The sequence below is a fragment of the Erpetoichthys calabaricus genome, chromosome 6 (assembly GCF_900747795.2).
Source record: "Erpetoichthys calabaricus chromosome 6, fErpCal1.3, whole genome shotgun sequence".
NCBI classification, from domain to species: Eukaryota; Metazoa; Chordata; class Cladistia; order Polypteriformes; family Polypteridae; genus Erpetoichthys; species Erpetoichthys calabaricus.
Window position 1 is genome coordinate 162785079 of NC_041399.2, and position 24066 is coordinate 162809144.

Sequence of the window (24066 nt, forward strand, 5' to 3'; positions counted from 1 at the left end):
CACAGAAAATCCCCTTTTTGTGAAGCAAAATATTTTAAAGTGAAGGCTTCATACGTGCACAAGTCATAAGCACGGTATGCCTTGCGGACTAACTGTGAGCAAAAAACAGAAATAGTAATAATGAAGCATACAAAGACACGTTAAGTACAAATGTACCTGTAGTAGTACTTACAACTTTTAACCTACATTCGAATATACTGTATTTGAATATTTACTTATTTTTAATGGGAGTATTCATATCTTTATTTTTCGTATAATTTGACAACCCTACTTCAAAATTCCACCTTGAAATAAGCACTTTGAGAAAACAGGTGGATGTTAATTATTTTATTATCATTATGTTTAGTTTTGCCTATAAGATTAGGTCAAGCATTTCTAAAATCCTTCAGGCATGAATGCCTTGAGCACCCAACTGAAATATTTCAGAATGATTACATGTATACTGACTAATCAGACTGAAAAGTTGGATGTATGCCAATTGGACAGTCATAGTTTACCAAAAAAAAAAAAAAAAAGCTGTACCTGAAAGCCAAAGACTGAATACGGGTAATTAAACAATCAAGCTAAGCAGAAATATGACTTTAGTAATATGGTAGTAAGAAATTAATTCAGTCATCATTAAGAAACACCAAACGATGCATTATGAAAAGCTAAAAAGTACCAACAGATTACCCTTAAGAGACATTGGGCTATTTAACTGCTTTGATACTATTATGAAAAGATTATTTTTTCCTTCCAATAAACATGCAGATGCAGATGTAGCTGCAGCCACTTATAGCCAGGTCCACATGTGTATTGTTTAACATGGACTTGGGATCCCAACATCTTCAGCAAACTAAACCAGTCAAAACGTACACAATATTTTTGTTGATAGAGTTGGTTAATTCAATTTACTCCTGTTGTTCTTTTGACAACACATAATAAGGTGTTGTGTGAGTGAATGGCTGTCAAGGGTTGTCTCCTGCAATAAGACCAGTGACCCCAGATGGAGCCATTCTGAAAATGGGTGAATGGAACCAATTTCAGCACACAAGAGGGAATGTGACAAAACAGTAAAATCTGGAAAAGAAGAAAAGAAACACTTAAAGTGGAATTTCGGTCTTTGTGATACATGGTCTAGGAAATACATGCAAAATAATTTTTACATTTGATGGATGCAAGATTAAAAATGTGTATTTTCAAAATGATTATCTTCAATGTAAAGAGGTAAGGGAAACATTTGCATGAGAAACAGATATAAACATGGTTTGGGGGTATTGCCACAAGCCCTGGCAAATGTAATAATATGTTCGTAAGTGCCAAAATTTGAAAACATTCCTTTAAGGCTGCTAATTTGGTATGATCAAGTGTAATTAAGGTGCTGTTACTAGTACTACATGATGAATGTTTTGGCTAGTACCAACTTCCAAATACAGTGACAAGAACTCACTCTACATCTATAAATACTGAAATGACATTACATTTTATACTCTGATCGCACCCCATTCTGAAACCATGTAGCCACAGTTATACCATTCAGATAATTCAGATAGACTCCAGCAAACTACTTTGTAACAATTAATTCTGAAATTGATAAAAACATAAAAAGATTTTGAAACCATATGGTAACATTAAATAGAAAATTTTGTGGTAGATAAGCACATTTTAAAAAATAATAAAAGCTTTTATAAGGAAGCTCTTTGAAATTTTTAACATCTTCAAGTTTTACTCTGCTGGCCATGCTCTCTTTCTCAGGGGTGGGGGTTGATTTGTTTTTGATCCTATTTTTGTAAAAATGTATCTACTTGTATGGAATGTTGTGCGATTTCAATAACATCAATAAACTTAATTAAAAAAAAATTTTAAACATCTTTCATGCATTTAAAAATTCATTTTTAGCATTCAGACTTTTTAGTAACTTACTCTAGGAAAATATTTTTCTTTATGTTGCATTATGTGTTTATTGTTTATTTACAAGTTTGAATAAAGGTTTGTTTTTAATGAATAATCATAAGGAGCTAAATAATGTGGTAGTTGAAACAAACATGATTATATATTAAACTCTCTTCCAAAACAAAAGGATAGGCAGATGGACAAACGCCAAAAAGAGCACTTACACTTAAGGTGTCTACTTACCCTTGAGAGAATATTCTTCCAACACCCTATTTGAAAACCTAGGAACTGTGTTCAGTAAAAAGGTCTCTCTCTTTCTGTTGAAGTTCTTGATTTTTTTTTCCCTACTTGCAGTGATTACTATATTTTTACAGCCATGTTCATAAGGAAAGCAATGACATTTTTTTATTTTTTCTGAGTCATACAAAACATTAAGCTAACTTTTTAAAGGAAATCTCCACCCAAATATTACAGTTTTTGCAACTTTTACTTAGCCCATGCTGTTTGCATTGTTAACCAAGAATAACGTTTAATCTCATGCTTTCATTAAGAATGTCAGGTCAGGTCAAGTCAGGTTGGGGAGCATGCACTGGTACAGTGTGTTGCCACACCCAGCACACAAAGAAACAGCTCGGGATCCTGGCTGGAAACCCCTCAGGCAGACATGTGGTCCAGCTTTTGCTAAAATATTGTAAAATAAACCTATTTCAGAATATGCTCTTTTATATAAGCATGAAACATGACCAAACTGGATTGAACGTTTGAATTGAAGACACATGCCCCTGGTCATTCTTTGGCCATTTTAAGAAATATACTGTAGCTGTGCTTTTCTTTTGCTTTTACTCACTTTAAGGATTGTAGCTGTATGCTTTTCCTTCCCTTACTATGCACTGAGTTATCGGTTAAAAAATGACAAGTTAAACAGCAAGAGTGAAGCATTATCCCTGTGATGAGCTGATATTAATATTTCAACACATGTCTGCAAAATGTACTTGAGTCACAGTTTGTTTGTAACTAGTCTTCTGTCTAACTACACTGTATTCATTTGAGAACTTTCTGCATTGCAACTTGTGGAAGTTGCAGCTCGGACAGGTAGTTATTTCAAAATCCTTCAAAATTTTCAAGTATCTGTATAACTAAAAAAAACCTTCAAATTTTATGACGACTTTTAAAAACTCTTGGCTTTAATGAAAGGTTCACAATTATTAATGTCACTGTGCCTTCCTGTTGTGATGTTTAGTGTATTTAGCCTGACAATCTCACTTGAGTTCACACACAGGTCAAAATGGTTATTCTCAAGATTCATTTTAGTTAACTCCCAGAATGGCAGGTTCTGCTTTATGGCATATTGACTTTTATTTATATGTCCTATCTTACTGCAAGATTACAGATAAAGACCTGACGTGGCTTACATGTGTGAAGCAGGCTCATAATTAAAACTATAATTTCAAAACGAGTTTTTGCAGGTGTTAAGACAATTCACCTTTAAATGTCTTTAAAAAAAATATATTTTATATAGTAATCACATTATTCATTGTAATCTCACATTTAAACAGACATAAGGTATTTACAGTTCAAAAAGAAAAAATTATATTAATCATAATTATTTTTCTGTGTAGCAAACATATGTTATTTTGAGTGTAGAAATAGTAAACAAGGAAAATTCTTATTTATTAAAAACAAATATATTAAAGGAAAGCGGGAGGAGCGAAAGCTTTAGATTCATCAAAAACTTTGATCTCCAGTTTTTGACGGATCTTGACGTTTTAGGGACCTCTGATTAGTTTTTGAGTCAAATATTGCAAGAGAAAGGGGCATTCTAGAGGAACCCTCAAATACCATAATTTCTGTAATTAATTACGAATTCTTCTTGTCAATTGCTATCGTAATGACCTATTTTATAATCAGAAAGATCAGAGTAGTAAATAATTACTGAATTGTTATAGAATTGCTTGGGTAAATTGGTTCCTAGGGCGGAAAGCCTACTAACACTAATGTCTGAATGTTTTTTGTTTTACTGGAATTGGAAATTATTTTGCAAAATACAGACAAATATTTACAGCGCATCATTTAATTGAGAATTTTGTCCCTATAATGTATATGAATTTAATGAATGTATGTATTCATATTTTATTTATAAAATTATACATATATACATATATATATATATATACATATATACATATATATATATATATATATATACACACATACATACATACATACATATATATATACTGTATATATATATATCCATACATACATACATACATACATACATACATACATACATACATACATACAGAAGAGAAGGTCTGTCATACGGTTTGCATATTTCCAGCTGGAGATCCACAAACAGAGGAAATGAATCATGTATCATAAAGTAGTTTTTATTCCTGAGCCTTCCTCAGAGGATAATGCTTAGACTTACAAGAATCAAAGGCAATATATAGCAAAAATTAGGTGGGGGTGGGACAGGGAGCTAAGTCAGTGTGTTTGGTGGGGGGGGGGGGGGTATTGGTTGTAAAGTTTTATTTATTATGAACAAGTTTGCATCTGCTGGGTTTATGTCCAAATGTCTGTTAATGGCGTTCTCGTTTGATAGTGAAGATTCAGCCAGCTCTCTGGCACTTTTAGTACTGGCCTTAAATCTTACTTGTACATTGTCCCAGTTAAATGTATGTCCTGTTGATTTAGTATGCGTATAGATCAGTGATCATGAGTCCTTCCTTCTCACGGCGTTGCGATGTTCATGTATACGTGTTGCGATTCGTTTTGATGTTTGTCCTATGTATATCGCTGGGCAAGAACTGCATGGAATGCTATAAACTGCGTTTCATGTGTCTGCTATCGATTTCTTGTTTTTAGCATTAAAGAGGACCGTGCACATACATACATATAGGTGCTGGTCATAAAATTAGAATATCATGCCAAAGTTGATTTATTTCAGTAATTCCATTCAAAAAGTGAAACTTGTATATTAGATTCATTCATTACACACAGACTGATGTGTTTCAAATGTTTATTTCTTTTAATGTTGATGATTATAACTGACAACTAATGAAAGTCCCAAATTCAGTATCTCTGAAAATTAGAATATTGTGAAAAGGTTCATTGAAAGACACCTGGTGTCACACTCTAATCAGCTGATTAACTCAAAACACCTGCAAAAGCTTTTAAATGGTCTCTCAGTCTAGTTATGTAGGCTACACAATCATGGGGAAGACTGCTGACTTGACAGTTGTCCAAAAGACGACCATTGACACCTTGCACAAGGAGGGCAAGACACAAAAGGTCATTGCTAAAGAGGCTGGCTGTTCACAGAGCTCTGTGTCCAAGCACATTAATAGAGAGGCGAAGGGAAGGACAAGATGTGGTAGAAAAAAGTGTACAAGCAATAGGGATAACCGCAGCTTGGAGAGGATTGTGAAACAAAACCCATTCAAAAATGTGGGGGAGATTCACAAAGAGTGGACTGCAGCTGGAGTCAGTGCTTCAAGAACCACCATGCACAGACATATGCAAGACATGGGTTTCAGCTGTCGCATTCCTTGTGTCAAGCCACTCTTGAACAAGAGACAGCGTCAGAAGCGTCTCGCCTTTGGACTGCTGCTGAGTGGTCCAAAGTTATGTTCTCTGATGAAAGTAAATTTTGCATTTCCTTTGGAAATCAAGGTCCCAGAGTCTGGAGGAAGAGAGGAGAGGCACAGAATCCACGTTGCGTGAGGTCCAGTGTAAAGTTTCCACAGTCAGTGATGGTTTGGGGTGCCATGTCATCTGCTGGTGTTGGTCCATTGTGTTTTCTGAGGTCCAAGGTCAACGCAGCCGTCTACCAGGAAGTTTTAGAGCACTTCATGCATCCTGCTGCTGACGAACTTTATGGATATGCAGATTTCATTTTCCAACAGGACCTGGCACCTGCACACAGTGCCAAAGCTACCAGTACCTGGTTTAAGGACCATGGTATCCCTGTTCTTGATTGGCCAGCAAACTCGCCTGACCTTAACCCCATAGAAAATCTATGGGGTATTGTGAAGAGGAAGATGCAATACGCCAGACCCAACAATTCAGAAGAGCTGAAGGCCACTATCAGAGCAACATGGGCTCTCATAACACCTGAGCAGTGCCACAGACTGATCGACTCCATGCCACGCCGCATTGCTGCAGTAATCCAGGCCAAAGGAGCCCCAACTAAATATTGAGTGCTGTACATGCTCATACTTTTCATGTTCATACCTTTCAGTTGGCCAACATTTCTAAAAATCCTTTTTTTGCATTGGTCTTAATTGATATTCTAATTTTCCGAGATACTGAATTTGGGACTTTAATTAGTTGTCAGTTATAATCATCAACATTAAAAGAAATAAACATTTGAAATACATCAGTCTGTGTGTAATGAATGAATCTAATATACAAGTTTCACTTTTTGAATGGAATTACTGAAATAAATCAACTTTGTCATGATATTCTAATTTTACATTATGACCAGCACCCGTACATATATATATATATATATATATATACATATACACATACATATACATATACATATACAGTGGGGCAAAAAAGTATTTAGTCAGCCACCAATTGTGCAAGCTCTCCCACTTAAAAAGATGAGAGAGGCCTGTAATTTTCATCATAGGTTTACCTCAACTATGAGAGACAAAATGAGAAAAAAAATCCTGAAAATCACATTGTCTGATTTTTGAAGAATTATGGTGGAAAAAAAGTATTTGGTCAATAACAAAAGTTCATCTCAATACTTTGTTATATACCCTTTGTTGGCAAAGACAGAGGTCAAACGTTTTCTGTAAGTCTTCACAAGGTTTTCACACACTGCTGCTGGTATTTTGGCCCATTCCTCCATGCAGATCTCCTCTAGAGCAGTGATGTTTTGGGGCTGTCACTGGGCAACACAGACTTTCAACTCCCTCCAAAGATTTTCTATGGGGTTGAGATCTGGAGACTGGTTAGGCCACTCCAGGACATTGAAATGCTTCTTACGAAGCCACTCCTTCGTTACCCGGGCGGTGTGTTTGGGATCATTGTCATGCTGAAAGACCCAGCCACGTTTCATCTTCAATGCCCTTGCTGATGGAAGGAGGTTTTCACTCAAAATCTGACGATATATGGCCCCATTCATTCTTTCCTTTACACGGATCAGTCGTCCTGGTCCCTTTGCAGAAAAACAGCCCCAAAGCATGATGTTTCCACCTCCATGCTTTACAGTAGGTATGGTGTTCGTTGGATGCAACTCAGCATTCTTTCTCCTCCAAACACAACGAGTAGAGTTTTTTTCATCTGACCATATGACATTATATATATATATATATATATATATATATATATACATATCAGGGCTTGCAAAATCGCTAGCCCGACGTCCCGGGGCTATTGTGTCTTCCAGTCGGGCTACCAAAATCTATCTCAGCCCTACCCGTCGGGCTATCATAGGAAGGAAAAATATATGTCAATGCTTTTGCATTCTTTCGCAAATGTAGCTGGGTAATTATGTCATTTTCGGGCATCGATGAGCCACTGTCAATTTGTGAAATATTGAAATTGCGTTTGAATTCGCGCTTGTTTTTTACTTTCACTATCAATTTGCGATCGCGCGAACTGTGTATAGAGAGCGGCAGTACCGATTGGTCAGTGACGGATTAATTGCGCACCAATTCCACCGACATCGTCTTATCACTCATTAGCTTACTATTCAAACATGACAAGTGAAATCTCCCTCAGCAAGCTTAAACATGTGATAGAGGTTGATTGCGCAGAGAATTTAAAAAATCACTGACCATTATGTGTGTGCGTGTGTAAAAATAGATGGATTTACGCAGGTATTTTAGTTCTGCTGAGCCAAATAAGACAGGTCAGGGTGAAGAAGGGACAGCCAAAGAAAAACCTACCACAAAGCGGAAAAGTTATGACAAATCAGACTATGAGGCAAAAAGAAAGTGCAGCTTTTTGGTTTCATGGACAAAAGAATTTTTGTGGCTGGAATATGACAAGCTAAATAACAATGTTCTGCCAGGTGTGTCGTGCGTTTCCCTCGATTTCTGACTCGACAAGCGCCTTTGTTACTGGGACCAGTAATTTTAGGAAAGACCCCATCAAAACCCATGAGAAATCTCTGCATCACAAGAAATTTTTCTTCTTTCTTTGCTCGATCTTTCAAGAAAGTTGACAGGGTCGATGGCGAAATTCCGAATTCACTGGCAACGTCTTTTTTCTTTTTGCCGCAATTGAGAGCTGCAAAAATGTAGTTTTTTTTTCTAATGTGAATTGTTATTGTTTTTTCGTGTCTGTCGTTTCTATAGGAGGGTAACAATGAGTTAAACTCCAGTGGATGATTTCCAAATGTTGACGAGCAATAAGCAAAATGTATCAGTGAAAACCACCGAAAACAAAAACAGCAAAAAAAGTCTGAAGAAAGAAAATTTTTTATACAATGTTTCTGTTTGGAGATCGTTGTACATAACTGAGCTGCAACCACAGAACTAACTGCTCTGTGGATGATTCATTCAGGCATTTCAAGGTCTTTTGGACACTTCGTTGTAATGAAAGTATCTGCTGAATGTACTTCGTAGTAACGAGATTCCTATAGACTCGTGTCATATGGAGAAACTGTCGGGACCATTAAAATACTTCATTGTAATGAAAATTTTGTTGTAACAGAATTACCTGTATATATACACACACACACATACAGAGTATATACAGTATTATATTAGTGCTGGGTTAGATGACCAAAATTCTATATTACGGTATTTTTCAAAATTATAACGGTTTCACGGTATTAGATGGTATTTTTTTCACATGCATGAGTGGATGTTAACCACATTTTCCACTGCAGTTACTGGCTAAGAATAACCTATTCCACTGTCATGAGAATTGTACATTGTACAAAAAAACATTTTAATGTGCACACAAGTATTAATACAGGTTTGCATGGCCTCATAAAGTGATAGTTTTCAAGGAGGTGGCACTAATGAAGAGAAGGAATCACACTGCATGACAGATGCAGTCAAAATATACAGCCTTTTTATTGAACAAAGTTTTCAAACAACTTAAACCTAAAATTTTGACAACATATTTTCAACCATCCAAAGATGCATTTAGACTTAGTAAAATATCCAGAAGTGCTTGTCAAAAGTTGCATTGCACTGAACATGTCTTGAAAATGAATAAATGAAAATATTTTTTGTAAACCAACTACACTTTGTTAATGTTAACAATCTCTGTCCACTGACACGTTAAAGTGACTTTTTAAACAACTTTACCATCATTAAACTGCATAATATTTAAACTAATAAATAATAACAATATAATAAATAATAGTGCAACTTCCAGCAATAATACTATTACTTCCAAGACTTCAAGCCCAGGTGCATTACACAGTATTCACCAAATTAAAATAAAATAAAACAAGTGCAACTTGGTGATGACATCTTTACCAACTGAACCATCATTAAGGCAAACTGCATTAATATGGACCTTGCTTCAAACTAAGCTATATACATAAATAATAAAACTGCAACTTGCATTTATAATGCTATTTGTGGTATAGCCCTACGGAAGCGTATTAGGGCCAAGGTGAAGAAAAAAAAAAAATACGGACACAGTGAAGAAAAAAAAAACTGTATGTCGAGAATAAAGTCGACATGTTGACTTTATTCTCGACATTTCCACTTTAATCTCGACATAAAGATTAAAGTCGACATTTCTACTTTATTCTCACCGTTTATATCGGGATTAAAGTCGACATTTCCACTTTATTCTCATAGTTTATTTTGTCATTAAAGTAGAATGTCGTAAACTAAACTTCATCCTAAAATCAATGTTTAATTTACTAGATTTTCTCAAACCCCGTCATAAATTAATGTAGCACATTAAATGCTTTGTGTTAAGTATTCCCTGACCAAGTTGTTAATTGCTACGCGCTTGATAATTTTTCAGGATGAAATGCATTAAAGCAGGTATTAAACATGCACGGTAGTGTGGCGGTAGTGCTCTTCCCTCCGAGTAAGGGGTCCTCAGGTGTATGTTCAGTGTAGAGAACTTTATTGCAGGTGTGACGAGGCTCCAAAAAACTGGATGTATGAATGGGTATCGCACAGGTTTAACTTAAATATTGTGTAAATATTGGGTTCGTGATCTGGTGATCGGAGACATGAACACAGAATTCAATGGATGTTCTTCTGAGAGGACTTTCTTTATTGCATGCATGCTGTCTCTGTCTGACGTACCAAACCCCCAGTTCCTATCCTTCCTTTATCTTTCTCCACATAGCCAATCACCACATGATAAACGTCTTTGTGAAATTAAAACTAGTTATAAACTTAGACCACGGAGTGTTCAGAACTTTAAAAAAATCTTCGCTATACAAATTTAATTATGCCATCCATTCAGGGTTGTACCCATCCCAGCATGCATGGTGTGCGAGGCAGGAGCAAATCCTGAACAGGGCGCCAGCACATCGCAGGGTGAATACGAGCAAAACATACACTAGCAGGGTAAATATAGCATAACAAAACCCCACATCCTACATGACTTTGGAAAAAACTGAAGCACGCCGAGTAAACCCACCAGAAAAACATGCAAATTCAAGGCAGGGAACACCTGGGACCCCCTTGCTGTGACGCAGCAGTGCACCCTCTACGCCACCGTGTCCCCACATGATTAATACAGGCTTTAATGCATTTCATCATGAAAATGATATCAAGTATTTATCTTAGCATTCTAAATGTTCAAGGAGCAGGAATATCATGAAATTAATGTATTCTGTGTGGTGATCACTGCCTGCGGCTCTTCTTAGTGCAAGAGGAAGTCAGTTTAAGAAGCACATATTGATTAACATGTGTCAGGGAACTCTTAACACAAAGCATTTAATATGCTACATAACTTGTAACAAGGTTTGAGAAAATCTAGAAAATTAAATAATCATTTTAAGATGAAGTTTAGTTTACAATGTTCTACTTTAATGACAAAATTATGAGAATAAAGTCAACATGTCGACTTTATTCTCGTCATAAGCGTCAAGATTAAAGTGGAAATGTCAGAAATAAATTCAACATGTCGTCACACTATTACACAGTACCCAAGTACATTACACAGTATTGAAAAAAATAATAAAACAAGTACAACTTGGCTTACAGTATTATTCAGTAGTATAGAAACAGTATTCACACATTTTAACATAATGGTCCACATCCGACCTTTTAAACCCAAAGTATCTCCAGACAACAGACACGGCTGTTCGGCAAAAGTTCTTCTGTGTCATCATGTTCAACTTTATCGTTTGCTACAGCTTGAGTTTCAGAATGTTCTCTGTCCATTTTCACAGTTCAATACCTCCACTTACGCATGTACTCCGTTGCATTGCAGCAGTGAAAAAGGTCCCCCCTTAAACAGTTTCCCGCTGCGCCACATTCTGAACACTGTTTGGGCTATTTATACTGGTGTTGCGGTATAAGAAAAATCCTTATCATAACAAAAATAAAAAACGGTTTTTGGTATGAACTGGTATACCGCCCAGCACTATATTATATACACACACACACACACACACACACACACACACACACTACAGGTCAAAGATTTTACAGCACCCCCATTTTTTCAGCTTTTGATTAAAGTTAAGTAGTTCAAAGCCAGTGAATAATCTGAAATAGCATAACGGTAAGCAGTAGACAGATGTTAAAAATAGGTTATCAAGGTTTAGATTATCAAAAACTGACAAATAATGTCATTTTCAGAGTTATACAAATGGGCCTTTTCATGGAACAACTAATGAGTTAACAACTTACAGCTTTGCTGCAACAATTGAAGTTAGCTAAATCTTGAAAGTTAATGTAATCAATTCCTACCGGTAATCCAACTTTTGTTGATTACTTACAAACCTTCTGTCTATATGGAAGTGTGGGAACAAAATTTGTTGCTGCACCCTCTGAAGCATTATTTGGACAATATTGCACTGTAAATTGTTATCATAATTTCAAGAAAAAGAATATTAACAAAGGAAGATGGACAGACCATTATAGCCCTTAAAAGTGTAAGTGTTTCTTTTAGAGAAATTGCAAAGAAAGCCAAGGAGGCAATCAATACATCTTCCTATACCATTAAAAACAACTGAGAAACTGGAGGAAACCCTGACAGGAATAGGTCTGGAGACTCAAAGCCACAACAGAAATAGAGGGCAAGTTTCTGAGAGCAGCCAGCTTATGCGTGGCTTTTGTCCAGTAGCAAATAATAAATATATTTTGAGTGAAACCGCTGAAAGACTGCTTCCTTTGTAGCCGGCAGTGCTTTGGGCTCATGAAGCTGGCACAATGTGTGGCAGATCAAGTTGCACTGACCCCAGGTAAGCCCTGTGAAACAAAGCTGTTGGTAAAATAGCACAGGCGAATGATGAGGCAGATCGCAAGGGCATTATGGGGTAGCCATGTTGGAAGAGTCTCAAAGATCAAGTCCTGGAGCAGTGTTTGCCATGTCAGTTCAGTAAAAGAAAACAGACAAGAGACCGGTACATCAGCAGCTCCACCCAACCAAAACCAAGAATGTCATGTTTACAAACATGAAGGATGTGTTATATTTTTTATGTAAATTAAGCTTCCCGGGTCCTCACTGCGTGGAGTTTGCATGTTCCCCCCGTGTCTGTGTGGGTTTCCTCCGGGTGCTCTAGTTTCCTCCCACAGTCCAAAGACATGCGGGTTAGGTGAACTGGTGATCTTAAATTGTCTCTAGCGTGTGTGCTTGGTGTGTGTGTATGCCCTGTGGTGGGCTGGTGCCCTGCCCAGGATTTGTTACTGCCTTGCGCCCTGTGCTGGCTGGGATTGGCTCCAGCAGACCCCTGTGACCCTGTGTTAGGATATAGCAGTTCAGATAGATAGATAGATAGATAGATAGATAGATAGATAGATAGATAGATAGATAGATAGATAGATACTAGGGGGCTTGCCCCCTGCTCGCTTTGCTCGCTAATCCCCGTGCTTGCGCTACACGGTTTCTTTGCGGTTCTGCTGCTCGCCTATGGGGATGTGGATGTACAATTTACTAACTATTTTACAATACAGCGAGTATTTAGCCATATTAAAAAATATTAAAACATAATAATTTGAATGTAAATTATGTTTCATGTTGTGTTAGAATTATTCATTGAGTAATACGATTTCGCTCTGTTTGGCTTTGAAATTAACTTTTTAAACTTACACTTTTACTGTAAAACTTAAATAAAAAATATTTTTTTAATTAAATTTTCATCAATATCGTATTGAATTGTGATTCTGTATTTGGACTTTCATCATGACAACGCCACATATAACTGCACGTGATTGAATTTCGTTTCTTTCTCTCTATTAAATAAAACAACTTTTTTGAATGTTTGGCTCTGAGATTTGTAAATTGTCTTTGCAAAAGCTATTCTAACGGTTAACATTTTAATATGAATGGCATATCAAGATCTCCTTTGTTGTCTAATGTTATCCCCTGAAGATATACTATATTACTGTTTTTGGATACATCCTTCTTTCTACAGTAATTCGTGCAGAGGAAGACTAGATGGTGTTAACGGTTGTAGATATTCTTCAGAATATTGTAAGTTGATGTTTTCATCTTCCACATGATCACCAGTAACTGTTTCAGCATAGTCTATTGATACACATTTAACTAATCTGCAGTGTAACCAATCGTCATTTTTGGCGTTAATTCGTTTGACTTCATCATTTCTTGGTGCTAGGATTGCCCATGTACTCATTTTTACTGTTGATAACCCTTCGTGATGAAATTCTTTAATAATATTTGCACATAATATGTCTTCTTTAACTGGGAACCTAAAGTGAGGAAAACGTTAAAATTTGTAAGAGCTGAGAGAGTAAGAACTGTGTCCGTCAAAAGCACTCTCCTCACTCAAGCACAAGCCTTAAAGCATATTTTACATCCGCTTAGCTAGCGAACCACTTAACGGATTTAGCTAATTTTTTTTTCTAGAATTTGCTTGAACATTCCAGTTGATTTTGCGACTATTATATATATATATATATATACACACACACACACACAGTATATTATATATTATATATATACACACACACACACCAGCTGGCTTTTTTGGTTTAGCACTTATATCTAAAAGCGGAAGCATCATCTATTTGTAACCAATCCAACATAGTACAAATGCACTCCACAATACCTATGGCATTAGTCACAACACACTCACGTCCAATCCAAAGAATTCTTATCACAAGTACTAATAAAATTAATTGCATTTTTCGTTCTAAAACATACCATACACAGCCATCAGTTATCTAAAAAAAAGAAATTTTAGATATAGAAAAAAATGGTGGGAAATAAAAAAAGACAAGAATAACAAACAAATAAAACATAAGTACTAATACCATTGGTGCCCAATGACACACAGAGGGAAGTAGCTGATGACATGACCGGGATGGGGGGCTCAAACTAGGGCACTGGAAAGCCTGGCATGCCTTCTAAATAGGCATTCTTTGGAATTTTAAATTAATTTTCCACATTTCACCCTACTCTCATTTTGCTAGGTTAATGAGGGTAGGTCACCAGATTGTTTAATGAACTTGAATGATTTTTTTTAATTTCCTATATTTTTTCTATTTAATTTTTCCTTTATTAAGATATAGTGTTTGTTGGTTGTCTCAATTATAAAGTATTTGGTACATAATTAACCACAGCACTGCTAACATTTGCGATGCACCTGTTTTAATGAAAAATGCAACTAATTTCATTAAAACATCGATAACAAAATACATTTCTATACATACTATAAAGCATGCATACACACTTAGGGGTCACCTACACGACTCCTGCAAGGTTAGTAAATCCACATCAGGCTGAGAGAAGGCACTGTCGCTAACTGCCTTCTTTCTTCCTTCTGCAGTTCCGAGGGGCAAAGCTAAATGACACGTGATGTCACTTCCATCCTGCTATGAAGACCTTATCCATCCAGGGAATACCACTATAAAAATCCATCATGCAAAAGATGCAATGTTCACTATTGAACCAAAGCCCGGACTACTGCAAAAGTCACGGCAAACACTATTAACTTGCATTTGTTTTTTTTTTTCTTTGTGCAGATCTGTCCCAACTCTTGAACCCTATTCCTCTCAACCTTTACAATCTAACATACATAATAGCAAGCCTCTGACAACTGGTTGCAGGTAGTAGAGCACACCACAGTTGGAATTATGCATCTTTGGTTTAGGAATGTTTTTAATAAATGTGAACAAATAAACTGCACTAACATGTTCTTAAAAGTGAAAAAAATGTGTTTGATCAGAATGACCAAAACTATCAAGGGGATAAAAGATACACCCGCAATGTAATATCATGCCTAGTGTTAAAATAAGGCTTTGATTTTTAAATGTGTTTAGTAAAGTTTATGGGAGATCTTCTGGCAAGAATGGTAAGATTCCAAGTAGAAGACCTTCCATAAATCATACTTTTAAACAAGGTTTTGGTAAAATGTTTTGTGACTTCACTGAAAAATAAAATAATGGTACTTAGTGGAAAAGTAACTACTTGAAGGAACCATAGCCACTCCCAAAGAACACCAGCATGAAGAGATACACTAAAGTAAATCATAATACTTTTAAAAGCCAGAAACAGCTCCAACCTTATACAACACACAATCATAATTGCTACTAAAGAAGCTTGAAACAAGTATCAACTCAAATATGGTGAGATTTTACTGAAAAATATTTTCATTATTATGATTATGTAGGTATGTATAGTCTATTAGCAATTTAATACATAAAAATTTGATATAAGTAAAAAATGTAAACAAATTACAGATGAATCCATCCATCCATTATCCAACCCGCTATATCCTAACTACAGGGTTATGGGGGTCTGCTGGTGTCAATCCCAGCCAATACAGGGCGCAAGGCAGGAAACAAACCCGGGCAGGGTGCTAGCCCACCGCAGTACAGACGAATCAGAATCAGAATTCACTTTATTGAGGTATACAACTGTGTCCTAGGAATTTGTCTTGATAGTACTGGTGCGATATACAAGGACAACACAGAATACAAAAAATAAAATATAAAATGCTAAATATGATACAGAATACAAGGGCAATACAAAAAAAATAAAGAGAATTAAAATGTCCAGGCAGTCTAGTGTGCACGTATACATAGACACCGAGTAGAAGCTCAGACCTGCTTAGTAAGAATAACTGCATGTGGGAAAAAAACTGCTTTGGTGACATGTTGTTTTAGCTTTCACTGCACAAAGACATTTGCCAGGGTGAATTCTTTGAAACAGGTGATGCCCCAGGTAAGTCAGATCAGCAATGATCTTTGCATCTCTATTCCTTACCTTGGACTCATATAGGACTTCAATGTGAGGCAAGTTACAGACTATGATCCTTTCACAGGCTTTGATGATGTCTTGCAGACTGGCCTTAGCCTGAACAGTGGCAGCACCAAACCAGACAGATGAGGTCAGAATGGGCTTGATGTTGGCTGTGTAGAACTGGACCAATATTGCTTGAGAGAAATTGAATTTCCTCAGCTGACGCAAAAAGAACATTCCCTGATGGACTTTCTTAATAATGCATGTGATGGTATTGTCCCACTTAAGGTTTTGTGACAGCATAGTGCCCTGAAAATTAAATGATTCTGTCATCTTGAACGCTAAGCCGTTTATAGTATCTGATAGGTGAACAGGTGACTGTTTCCTGAAATCTAAGGTCATTTCCTGAGTTTTTTGAATGTTAAGGTCCAAATAATTATGGCTGCAGCACAATGTCAGATTTTCCACCTCTTGCCTGTATATGGACTCATCATTGTTTGAAATGAGGCCCATTAGTGTTATGTTATCTGCAAATTTAATAAGTTTGACAGACGAATCCGCCAGAAGTACAGTCATTTGTATAAAGTGAGAAGAGTAGTGGAGAAAGGACACATCCCTGCAGTGCACCATTACTAAGGGTTAATGGTTCAGATATGTGTAGTATCCAGTGCAGAGTCAGGAATGTAGTCATTCAGCCATGTTTCAGTAAAGTACAGAACAGATAAAAAAGTAAAGTCCATATTAACAAATGCAGTTGGTAAACTTTGTTGGTCAGCATGCGAATGTTAAATAGATACAGTACTAGTAAGCCCGCAATTCGCCAGCGAATCGGATATCCAAGAATGGCAATCAGTTTCTGTTCCGTCCGATATCTGGATGGATGACATATCATGGAGGGTGGGTGCGTCTGGGGACATGTCATTTAATTAAATACTTATATCTGTAGTAAAGCGGTCTCGTTTTGTGGAGACATGATTCCGTTGCCTTTGCTGACACCGACCGCTGGCAGAGTGGACCAGAGCAAGTTCAGCCCTGCGCCCATATCCGGTTTACGCCATGTAGTTTGGACATCTGGAGCTTCCGTACTGTAATACTGTAATGTGATTCACATATGCGCTGAATCCTCTCGTTTTTGTTTTCTCTATCATGGAGGGTGGGTGCATCTGGGGGCATGTCATTTAATTACATACACACATCTGTAGTAAAGCGGTCTCGTTTTATGGAGACGTGATTCCGTTGCCTTTGCTGACACCGACCGCTGGCAGAGTGGAGCACAGCAAGTTCAGCCCTGCGCGCTGAATCCTCTCGTTTTTGTTTTCTCTATCATGGAGGGTGGGTGCGTCTGGGGACATGTCATTTAATTACATTCGCACATCTGTAGTAAAGCGGTCTCGTTTTGTGGAGACGTGATTCCGTTATTGTCTTCTCTACCATGGAGGGTGGGTGCGTCTGGGGACATGTCATTTAATTACATATGCACATCTGTAGTAAAGCGGTCTCGTTTTGTGGAGACGTCATTCCGTTGCCTTTGCTGACACCGACCGCTGGCAGAGTGGAGCACAGCAAGTTCAGCCCTGCGCGCTGAATCCTCTCGTTTTTGTTTTCTCTGTCATGGAGGGTGGGTGCGTCTGGGGACATGTCATTTAATTACATACGCACATCTGTAGTAAAGCGGTCTCGTTTTGTGAAGACGTGATTCCATTATTGTCTTCTCTATCATGGAGGGTGGGTGCATCTGGGGACATGTCATTTAATTACATACGCACATCTGTAGTAAAGTGGTCTCGTTTTGTATAGACGTGATTCCGTTGCCTTTGCTGACACCGACCGCTGGCAGAGTGGAGCACAGCAAGTTCAGCCCTGCATCCATATCCGGTTTACGCCGTGTGATGCGCTGCAGTGCGGCAGTGCGCGTGCGCCTCGATGTGCCCAGCGCCCAGCGTTCATATCCAGTTTACAACCTTCGGTTAGTAAGATGGATATTCCAGGCAGTGGCTGCAGTAGTCCTCGCCACCTGAACTGAACCAGGACCTGTAGTCCTCTGGCATCTTGCTACCCGTTTGGCTGCATAAGCACCCATGTTCAGTTGTAAGATTAATCAATGTAGTTATAATATCTGGAGTCACATCAGGTGGCACACCTGATGAAGCACTTCCCATGTATTTGTTACTCTATATGATCTTGCATTGTGACAACGAATTTAACACAAAAAGACAGACAAAGACGGGGCACCAATCTACTGTGGCTGCCATCTTAGGTGCCATCAGAGTAGCCTCTTAACATACATTACCTATATCTAATTTCCACCTACAATAACTGCATGCTTTTCCACTTTTCTTGAGTATAAATTTAGCTAAATAATACAATTACTCGGCTCTAAATGCATGGCTTATGGTAAATAATATCAGGTTTAAATGTTACTGTTGCATTTTTGAGCAGTCACAAATTATTGGAATACAGGTAAAATTCCGTTACGATGAATATCTTTACAATGAAATTTTCATTACAACAAAGTATTTTTATGGTCCCGACAGTTTCCCCATATGACATGAGTCTAAAGAAATCTTATTACTATGAAGTACATTCAGCAGATACTTTCATTACAACAAAGTGCCCAAAAGACCTTGAAATGCCTGAATGAATCATCCACAGAGCAGTTAGTTCTGTGGTCGCAGCTCAGTTGTGCACAACGATCCGCCAAACAGAAACATTGTAAAAAAAAATTTCTTTGTTTGAATTTTCCTCGTACTGTTTTTTTTTTTTTTTTTTTTTTTGCTGTTTTTGTTTTCGGTGGTTTTCACTGATACCTTTTACTTATTGCTCGTCAAAATTTGAAAAACATCCTTTGGAATTTAACTCAATGTCACCCTCCTATAGAAACAGCAGACACAAAAAAACGATAACAGTTCATATTAGAGAAAAAAAAAAACCTTTACATTTTTGCAGCTCTCGATTGCAGCAAAAAGAAAAAAGACGTTGCCAGTGAATTCGGAATTTCACCATCAACACTGTCAAATTTCTTGAAAGATCGAACAAAAAAAGAAGAAAAATCTCGGGTTGCAAACATATTTAACCTGCTGCATTTGAAGACATCATAAAAGCTGTTTTTATGTGGTTAAGTGATGCTCGTTCAAGAAACATTCCTATTAATGCAGCACTCATTCAAGAAAATGTGAGGTTTTTAAACTCTCTTGGGACCTCCCCCAACTGAAGAGCGTCCCGAAGTGCAATCACTGCGTCGATGTGGAAGACTGTTTATCCATTACCGGGGCAACAGCAGGCTCACTGCTGTACTGCAGCTCACCACCAAAGAAAACAGAAAAGATCTTGATTGGTGAAAGCATGGGACATTGTAAATGCAGGAAACAGGATTATTTGGCCACTATCCTGGTCACAACCCTGCCTGATTGCTGTGTCTGTGTATAGGAGAGTGGCAGATCCCACTATAATAAATAACCCTGCTGTTCCTGTTTCAAGCTTAATAAAGCTCGTTTTGCTAAAGTACTGAGACTCAGCCTTGTGTTTTGGGGTGTAAGACAGGAACTTATAGTGCGACCCTGATCTTTTAGAATTCGCTTTTGTGGTGCCTCACTGCACCGCTGTGAGCCTGCTGTTGCCCTGCTCCGGCAGCGTACAAACAATCTTACACAGACACGGCAATTGCGCTTCAGGACGCACTTGAGCGTTATGTTCCCATTGGGTGGGGGGGGATCTGAATAACTGTGCTGCCCACAAAATGCTTCCGCATTTAGATAATGTTCGCGTTGAATTCCTCCCACCCAATTGCACAGCAGTGCTTCAGCCATTGGGATTGGGCATCATTCACACCCTGAAAGTGTAGTATCGCAAGGAAATGCTGAGAAAAATTCTCGTCAGTATAACTTGTAGACAGAAGATTAAAATTAATGCAAAAGAAGCTGTTGAAATGATTGCAAATGCCTGGATGCAAGTTAAAGAAAGCACTGTAGCAACAAATACAGAATCTCATTAAAACAAAACTTTCATTACAACAAAATATTTTTTAGGTCCCTGAGAGTTCGTTGTAACGGAATTTTACCTGTATATACATTTGACATTTAATTTGCATTAATTTGGGCTGACAATGGTTGCTCTTCATTGCTGTTATCAGAAGCACAATATAAAAATACTTGTCATTTAGCCCGTTACAATAACGGGCGCTAGAACAGTAGTGCATAAACATTAGTAGGTACAGTCTATATTAAATGGCAAGGGACTTTGACCTCATTCTTTTTGTTGGTCGTATTTTTCTTTCTTTCAGCCTTTCTTTTGTTGATGTATACTTGCTGAGCTGACCGTTCTTCATGGGCTGCCGCCGTGTATTGTGTGTCTTTAATTTTCTGTGACAGTAATACTGTCTTGTACGGCTCTATTCAATAAGGGCGCGCACAAAAAGGCGAGCTTCAAAAGGGCGACCTCAATTGAGCGCGGCGAATAAGGGCTCACCTTTTTGTGCGCGCCCCTATTGAAGGATACCGTCTTGTACGTCCGCTGGCTTGTACGTCCGTAATATACCTTTAATTTTCTCTGGCGGTAATACAGGCGTGCGCATCGGTAATATGCCTTTAATCTCCTCTGACAGTAATACTGGCTTGTATGTGGCTGTAATATGCGTCACTGTATTGTGTACCTATAATTTCCTCTCGCAGTAATACTGGTTTGTATTTCTGTAAAACGCCTCTAACTTTCTCTGACAGTAATATCGCACGTCGCACCGTGCCCCGCGCATGCGCACTTCATCAGAAGACACCCACACACGGACACCTGGACGCACATAGGGATTTTATATATATAGATGACATTGTTTCAGTCACCTGTTAGAAAGAAAAAGGTGTATAGTATATGATTTGAAAAAATGTAAAGATTATTCATTTACATCAGTAATTCATGAAATGGCCTTTTCACAAAACTGATTGTTGAATATACACATATATTCATTTAATTTACCATAGGCTCTCAAGTAAAACCCAATCAACTGAAAAGAAGGCCCACTAGATCACAGTTTCATCATTTCTCCAGACAAGCGGTATTCTTTGCACATCTTGGACTACCTGTTAAACTAGTCATGCTGCTTGAAAGTGTTGTTTCGAAATCTGCTAATAAGTATCTTTTTACGGATTGTTGTTGTTGTTATACTACAGGAAAAAAAACTATGCAATGGTAAAATTAATAATTAAAAAATGACCCATGACAGTGGCTTATTTAGCATACTGCATTTGTGGTTATTTGTTTTTTTTTTTTATGAACATTAACATTAAAACAATTCTATCTATCTAAAATATAGAAAAAAGTAAAATCCTAATCTGTATCTGTGGTAGTATTTCAGACTCCACAATAATGAATGACAGATTATTATGCTCTGGATGCAGCAGACATAAATGTGCATTTATTTCAGTCCTGTCTAAAACTGTTTACAAACATAAATATAATTACGACATTGAATATCAGGAAATACAAATGTAAAAAAATAAAAGAAAAAGATAAAAAAAACACTGCATCCCTGTTAAAGGGATGACCCTATTTCATGATATGAAGTGGAATCACTTTTCTACAACTGAAGAAAGGAACATTATCAGAATTCAACAGGCCCAGTTAATGCCCCCATTCCAGTCTTTGGAGGGAACATAGCAGCCATAAGAACCACCCTGCACTACTAAAGAGTGACAGTAGCTTCACTTCATTAGCTCAGCAGAGCAAGTCATTTGTTTTACTCCACTGCATGATGATTTGGAAGTGCAGAATCATGGGTTTGAGTCCAGATAAGAGCTCCACGTCAGATACAGCATAACCATAATCCAATTATGATATGTGGACTTACAGATCAGCATGGTTTTGCTCCGAGTAGGGAAAACAAACCGTGGTCCTTGCAAACACATAAAATGGGGCGCATTTGCCAATAAAATATTCTAAACTCTTAAAATGCATTTAAAGCAAACACTTTCTTTGAAATCCCCAGTCAGCCCTGCATATCTAACACCCCTAGGGATCTGTCATGAAATCAGTGGGACTGAATCTTCTGGATGAGCTTTATTAAACACTGCTGTGAGATGGACTTCAATTTAAAAGTTGTACCTTTAGCAACAGAATATCATGCAAGAAAATTTGCATTTCAGCACTTTTTATTTTATAATAATTTGTCTTTATACACATCAGGAGAATTTCCACAGGAGTTATATTCAAGCATTCTCAATTTTTGGCAAAGCATGGAAACTAAAAATAAAATGATGTAAAAATGATCAGACTAGTAAATGCCACAAAATAGTACAGGTTGTGTCCGCTATATACTAAGGTGAAATACCTTGAGCCACTTTGAAATAAATCACACTGTTACCAGGAAGCCCTTAAGTACCGTTTTTAAATTTATTTATAGTTTGTTATTATTAAAAATACTGTACTTTAGCAATGCATGAAGTTATGTGATGACAATAAAGCTATTTTAAACTGGAATGTATCAGTGCAGTTTGGATTTCAAAAATGTCACAGGGTGTAGACTAACAAATATGAAATTCAGACCCTGCCCTATTTTACCATGAAATAATCTCTCTAAAGCTAAGAAAGGAAACAAAAGTCAGAGGTCTTAACAGAGGCATGTTACTTGACCTAAAACCTATGCTTCACCTGCTAAAGTATTATGAAATAAACACACATAAATATACATCTTCGACATATGTTAAAAGTGGAAGGCACCGTGGTTCACGGGTAAACAAAGCTGCAGACTCACCGAGTGTCTTGACTGCAATCTGTCGGGTGAGCGGCGGAGGCAGGTTGATGCACACCAGGTCCACATCCTGGTGCAGAAGCACGTCGTCTATCCGGTTAGTGTAGAAGGGCACGTTCATTTCCTTGGCCAGTTCCTCTGCTTCTTCCTGAGTTCTACCCCACAATGCCTTTACAGAAAAGCCCTCGTTTTTCAGCAGAGGGATGATTACCCTGGCCGTGAGGTTGGTGCCAAACACCCCTACTCCGGGCAGCATGGCTGCGGGCTCCTGCCAACCCTCGAGCCGGTCGGCGTGCACGCGTTGTGCTTGTGGCTCTCACCACAGTAGGACAGGGCGCATCAGGTCGGGACAGGTTAGCCCTCCCCTGGGGCACCTGTACGGCTTGACCATCCACCTTGCATCACCGATCTTTTCCCACGCACACACCCCCACGGCTCAGATCCCACCGCAAGCCTTCAAGCGTTCCTTGTGTTGCCGCATGTTTAATCGTCCATGTCAGTAAAGCTGCTAATAACATGAGGCGCTCATCCCCAGCCTCCCCGTCGAAGAGATGCACCTCTTTCCACTACCTCCGTTGCCTTTGCTCAAGCAATTAAGACGCAGTTAAATGATTTGAGAAGGTACTATGCAAATCCTGTCGCCTAGTGTGTTGCATGATATGGTAGTCACGGTGTCTTTTATGTCCTCATGAAGTCCTATTCGGCGGTGTTATTGTGCACCGCTCTCTCTTTTCACTGATGTTGCAAGACTGTCGCGCACCCTGTCAGTGACGTCACAGAGAAAACCACTCCCTATTTAGCAGTTAACGCTGCAGTTGCCAGACTCCGCTCCTCCACGGATTTGACATGTCGCTATGACGCCGCGGTCTGGACACGAGGTGACCGTGTCTGCAGATGAGAGCAAAGCTCTGCGGACCTTATGCCTTCCATACGTGGTTTTTGTTACCTCTGTTCCATTCTCGCGTCCAGCTAAATTAAAGCTTCCCACATCCGCTTCAAGCGCTCCCATTTTTTATTTTTTTGTGGTCCACCAAGAGACACCTGCGCGCTTCGGCTTGACACGACTTCCAGTGAGGTACTCTTGAGGTGGGCATCGGGACTTACTTGAACAGTTGGCTTGTGAATCATCCATT

At 38.1% G+C, this 24066-nt stretch overlaps 1 protein-coding gene across 1 annotated transcript in view; it reads right to left on the reverse strand.

Moving 5' to 3' along the window:
* The window catches only part of gfod1 (glucose-fructose oxidoreductase domain containing 1), a 176715-nt gene extending 153001 nt beyond the window's left edge, over positions 1-23714 (reverse strand). Inside the window, exon 1 of the mRNA XM_028804068.2 lies at positions 22937-23714. Within this exon, the coding sequence (XP_028659901.1) occupies positions 22937-23189 (253 nt within the window). The 5' untranslated portion in view covers positions 23190-23714. The remainder of the gene's footprint in view (positions 1-22936) is intronic.
* Positions 23715-24066: the final 352 nt, after the last annotated feature.